At 52.5% G+C, this 5830-nt stretch overlaps 1 protein-coding gene across 1 annotated transcript in view; it reads right to left on the bottom strand.

Moving 5' to 3' along the window:
- Positions 1-1706: 1706 nt before the first annotated feature.
- LOC104275832 (sarcoplasmic/endoplasmic reticulum calcium ATPase 3-like) overlaps positions 1707-5830 on the bottom strand; it is a gene marked incomplete at its 3' end in the record, with an annotated part of 5630 nt that continues 1506 nt past the window's right edge. The window contains exons 4-7 of the mRNA XM_009871892.1: positions 4987-5120; positions 4471-4588; positions 3747-3864; positions 1707-1779 (exon numbers count right to left, since the gene is read on the bottom strand). Of these exons, the coding sequence (XP_009870194.1) occupies positions 1707-1779; positions 3747-3864; positions 4471-4588; positions 4987-5111 (434 nt within the window). The remainder of the gene's footprint in view (positions 1780-3746; positions 3865-4470; positions 4589-4986; positions 5121-5830) is intronic.

Raw genomic sequence — 5830 nt, 5'->3', positions numbered from 1 at the left:
TTTTTGCTATGGGCTGGTTTTTTTCTGTTTGTGCTGGGAAATGGAGATTTTTTGGTCCCTGCAGATTTTGGGGGAGTCTCAGAGGGATGCAAAGCCCCGGCTGTACTGGGCAGGGAGCATCACACACTTGTCACCACACAGCCACCTCTGCCAGCTCCTCTCCTCAGCATAAAAGTGACACCGACTTTGCAGATAAGCAGCTAAATCTCCCTCGGTGGTGGAGATGCTCACCCAAGGGTGCAACCTCGCCTGCGCATCGGCTGCGGGATGCAGTGCTGTCCGCCGAGAAGGGGACCAGTACCCGGTGGGGACAGGTCCCCAGGGGTGCAGCCACCATCTCGCAGCTCCTGCACAGTCACCCAGGGGCTGCCACATCCTCACGGACAAACAGCTGCATAAATGACAATCTGCCACAAACCCAGACAACTCCTGTGTGTCAAAACGTCTGATTCTCAGTGATGCTGCGGCTGTCGGGGCAGTTGCGTGGCTGTGTTGCAGAAAGCCCCTGCTCCTCGACTTGCCCCTGCTTACACTGTGGCACAGGTAAGAAACAGCGATGCCTGAGCACTCAGGCCAGGACCTGCTGCGTCACATGCTGAAACCAAGTGGAAACACCACCAACACCTGCAATGGGTTTGCTTTGAGATGGTGAAGATGAGGAGGCCCAAGGAAGGTGCAGGGAGGCAGAAGGGAAGCAGGGTGGCCACAGCAGCGGGCTGATGGCACATGGAGGCACATGAGCACTGGGGTTGTCTCAGTGTCCTGTCTGGATTTGGTACCTTTTGAGAACCTCTCAGGCAAGATGTTGGCACAGATGCCTGGAAACCTTCCTCCTGTGTGCCACAGCTCAGAAGGAGCAACACTCTTCATATTGAAACACACGAATATTGCAGATACTAGGGCAAGAGGTCCCCGAGGGAGGTCAGCCCTTGGGAGCCTGCCAGCCTGTATCTGTGTGATGGACCCTTGAGAGGGCCCTGGAGAACATCTCCACAAGCCCAGCCAGAACATCTGCAGGTCGCAGCGAGTCAACCTAGCACAGCCAAGCGCTTTCACTGACTGTCTCAAACCCACATTGCCTCCTAAAATCCAAGACAGCAGAAACATGAGAGGGGCCAGAGATGGATGAGTGCAACAATACACGCAAAGCTCGCAAGAAAAGAGGCTGGAAGTGACCGGGGTGATGGGCAAAGTAGAGCACTGAGACCACGGTGAAAACTAAAAGAGCTGCAGCTTTCTGTCGTGTCAAGGACGAGGAAAATCCAGCGTAATGGAAACACAGCTTATCTAAAACTGATCAAAGGGGAAACTTTTCTATGCAAAACCTGAATCAGCAGAACTCAGAGCTATACATCTGCATCCCTCAACCGAACACCCTTGGCCATCCCTCAGAAGGTCCCACGCTGGAGACCATCCCCAAGTGTTGCCTTGCAGAGACCAAGCGGTAACCTGGCCTCGGGCCAAAACTGCCATGCAAACAGCTGCTTCTTGGGTGTTTTAGACCTCATTTTGAAGCAAAACAGAGAGGCCACTGTGTGAAAGGAGATTCTGCCTGGATGTGGGGCTCCTGGGCTCAGTTATCAGCTGGTTTTCCAAGCTGCATTCACCCAGACACGTTCCGAGCAGGTCCCCACGACACACAAGGGAGACTTTGGGGGAAGCACAGAGACACGGCATTCAGGGACGAGACATGTAAGAAAGCCAACCCTTGCTCTGGAGTCCTGCAGGTTTTCAACTGGTGCTCCCCGCTCCACGTGTGTCTTACCATCCTGAGAATGCCTGGTAAAAAAATCACAACACCACGTTTAAAAGTGGCTTTTGGAAGGATTTTTTGTTTGTTTGCTTGCTTTTCAAAGCCTGGAGGAATTAGGAAGATGCAGGATTTCAACTGTTTCTTTCAAAACGTGATGATTTAAGCATGATTTTGCCCCGTAGCTGTGATTGAATGGGAAACCCTCGCTGGATGAGACACAGAGCAATCCGTGAGCATCAGCAGCACCATGACCGTGGGGATGAGGGCAGCTCAGAGGTCGTGGGAGCAGGAAACACTCTGAGCTCGTATGATAGGACTCAAAAGGATCACCCACCTGCCAGAAACCCCACTGCGCCAGGAGCTGCGCTGGCAGAGCCGAAGAAAAGCCCTTCCTCCATCAGCGCTGAGTTTTTATAGAGAAATGCAAAGCGTGGGAGAAAGACAGACTCATCCCCAGCTCACAGATGGTGACGTGAAGACCGAGGGCATGCATGGGATGCAACAGCCAGGAATCAACGAGCTCTCCTACACCCCAAGCCCGGAGCTGTGCCACCAAATTGTCGCTACAGGCTTGTGATCACACGATAAACCAGACTGGGGTGATGCAAAGCACCTATCAGTCTGTTCAGAGATGCAACAATTAAATAAAAATGAGCCAGAAACAATTTCTATCTGGTCTGTAACAGCAGAACCTCCCAGCGCTGCCGTTTCTCCGTGGAGCCGATTGCTGCGGTTACATGTCAGCTCATTGCAGAAAGGAAAGCTGATGTGAGTGCCCACAGCCAGGACCCGTTGATGGGGAGGGCAGCTGGTTTGCAATCATTTCCTGCTTGCAATCGTTTCCCATCTCGTATTTCCAGGTTTTTTTTGCACGGTTCCTCTCTGTGAGGAACCAAACAGAGCTGTTACACTGCCCCAGATCCCTCCCTGCCAGGGCTGGATGGACCTGCCTTTGGCCCTGAAAGGCAAGACTGGCTTTGCACAGTTTTCCTGGGTCATAATCAGAAGGTGAAGGTAAAAGGAAGGGTTTTCCAGAACAAGGGTTCCCTAAGGGGTGAAAAAAGGTTTGAACAAGGTGATGCTGAGGAAGGACAGCCAGTCCCCACACTCAGGTTTTTCATTTGACCTCTAGGGCCTCTGTATCTTCCCCAGGACAAGAACAATGTCTCTCCTGTCCCTTTTATCCCTGCTATCTCTTGCTGTCGGGACAAGCACGCTCTAAAAAATGAATAAAATCTGTGTTCCTGGTGATGAGCCAGCCCCGTGGAGGCCCTGCAGCCACCACCAGGAAAACCTGCAGGTTTAACTCGCCAATAAGGTATCACCCACAGCACCATCTTTTGCAAGAAATGAAAGAGAAGATGATATCATCTCCTTGGAGGGCTGCCTAAAAACACAGGCTGTGATTTACAGCGCGGAGTCCCGGAGCGCGGGGGAACCACTGCCCCGGTGTCACAGGAGCTGCTGCTGCTCCTCCACGCACCAGACCCTGCGAGGTGCTGGCCAAGGGCAACCCCACTAAAATCAGTCCACAAGGTGTCCAGCTCTCGTTTGATCTTAACGTAGAGGTAGCAAACACAAGATAAGGATGGACATAGAGGGGGTGGAAGAGCAAGGGGGGAAAAAAATAAAAAGGAAGGATTCTTGCTAGAAACCAGTGTTTGATTTGTTTTGCTTTGTAAGAGAAGGAATCCAGCTCCCGGAGATTCGAGAGGAGCTGGATGAACACACATGGCAGCTTTATCTAGAGCTCCAGCTCTTAAGGCAGTATTTAAAGCAGCTCTGAGTACCAACTGCTATGCCTGGCGTGGCACCTAAGAAGGAAGGGGGTAGTAGAAAAACAAACCAAACCATTTTTTCACAGCAGAGGTGGATGAACATGCAGGTGCAGACACCATGCGAGTGCAGGAGGCAAGCGAGGTGTCCAAGAAGCCACCATAAACCCCGAGCAAAGTGCCACAGAGAAGACAGAAGCAGGGCAGACTGTGCTCACCCTCCAGGTGGTTTCGGGAAAGGTACTTGAGTCCTTCGTCCAGGAGGATAACGGGCAGGGAGATTTTCATGACAACCACCCACTGTGGCCAGCTCAGGGGGGTTACCTGGAAGATGAGCTGCAAGGCGGAAAGGATTGGACATGTCAGTGGGGAAGGAGGTGGGATTGATTGATTGTTTGTTTGAAAGGTCAGGTTGTTGTGTGGCACAGGTTGAGAGAGTCATCCCAGGTATAAGGAGAGGGGATTCAGACAGCCCAAAGAGCAGGATTTCTTCAAAGTGTGTCATGATTTGGCCAAGATCAGTCAAAAATGGTGTCCTTCATCTCTCCTGCAGGTGAGCAAAGTGAGAGCTAGGACTGTATGTGCTCACAGGTGTATGGCAGGGGACAAAGGACAGTGTAACCTCCTGGGCACAGCGACCCACTTCATCACAAGCACCCTTAGGCATCCACTGAGGCTTCACCAGCCTTGGACTGCAAAAGGAGCTGATGCTCCAAAAGGAGCCGAGATGCCCATATCCCTTTGCACTGCCCACAGGGAAAGCTTCTAACTTAAGTAAGGGCTCCTTGGGACAGGGTGACTCCTGGTCCCGATGTTGGTTGGAGTCACAGCACCTGGTGCTGAGGGCACATGCTAGGGACAACCGTCCCAGGAGCTTCCAGACCCAAAGATTGCTCTGGAGATGTCCTTGAGCTGCGCGTGGAGGTGGCAGAGGGCACTCACAGGCATGGGCTTGACGTAGAGGATGAGGAAGTGCAGGGCCATGGACATGACGATGGCCCCCAGAAGCCAGATGTTGAGCCAGGGTGGCATCCGCAGCAGTGACTGGTTCTCAGAGACACTACAAAAGCGAGAGGACAACATGAGTCCCAATAATCTCCCACTTCCCGTGCCTGCCCAAGCTGGGGGTCCTCAAAGCTACAGTCCCTCTTTTCCAGACTGTTCAGCTTCAAGCTGGACACCCATCTCAACACAAGCAGCCGCGCGTGGATTAGGACCGGTCGTTAACAGGGCCAAACTGCTACCGGATGAAGATCCAGCCCTTCCTCCATCGCTATCAACAGCAGCACACGGGCTTGGAGGAGCTTAATTATGGCAAAAGCCAGCGGTCCCCTCTGAAGATGCCCCGGATGGCTCTGCTGAGTCAAAGCCAAGCCTCAGCCCACCCGATGTTCAAAGAGACCTCACACAAAATAGGTCACGCGTGAAGGGTAAAGAGCAATCCTGCGGCCACCCTACCTGTTCAGAGCGTTGCACATTTCGATTGTCACCAGCACGGACAGAGCCATCGTGGTTGGGTATCGCGACTCAAAGATCTCACAGTCGATTCCTTCGAAGATGGGGTTGTCCTCAGTGCACCTCATGAAGTTCCTCTGCCAGCACAGGAAACCACTGGTGAGCACAGAGCAGCGGTGTGGGAAAGGCAAGAGAGAGGAGGGAAAGGTCGACTGGTTGGGGGACACATGGTGAACCTCGATTATTAGGGGTGCCGTTAAATATCCCCCAGTTCGGAGCAACCGATAAAACCACCTAAAGTGACCCAGCTTCTGCTGTGGTTGGGGCCTGGGGATTATGGCCGGGCAGCAGTTGAGAGATTTTCACGTGCGGTTAATCAGGTGTTTGAGCACACGCGTGTCTCCATCAAAGATACATCTTCCATTGCACAGGGCATCGGGGTGCGGTGGCACCTCCTTGCCCACCACCTTGTTCAGACCTACAGCAATGTAAAAATCGATCCCCTTTGATGTGGGATCAGGTACAGGAACTACTTTTGGCTGTTTTGGACCAAGTCGGTCACTAGCAGAAGCAAGGCTGGAGACATGAGCTCAAGGGAGAGAATTTGCTTTTCCTCTTCGATTAATGTCTCCTCCACCAGGATTTTGGGAACACTCCAACAACCACAGGAGAAAAGCAGAGGGAAGATCCCAACACCTGAATCATAGAACAATTCAGGTTGGAAAAGACCCTTGGGATCATCGAGTCCAACCATTGACCCTACACTACAAGTTCACCCCTAAACCATCTCACCCAACGCCCCATCTAAACGACACTTGAACACATCCAGGGATGGCGACTCAATCCC

This window comes from Apaloderma vittatum, unplaced genomic scaffold, assembly GCF_000703405.1.
Source record: "Apaloderma vittatum isolate BGI_N311 unplaced genomic scaffold, ASM70340v1 scaffold32296, whole genome shotgun sequence".
In the NCBI taxonomy this organism is placed as follows: domain Eukaryota; kingdom Metazoa; phylum Chordata; class Aves; order Trogoniformes; family Trogonidae; genus Apaloderma; species Apaloderma vittatum.
Note: the sequence above shows the minus strand (reverse complement) of the source record. Positions and strands in the feature narration are given on the sequence as shown.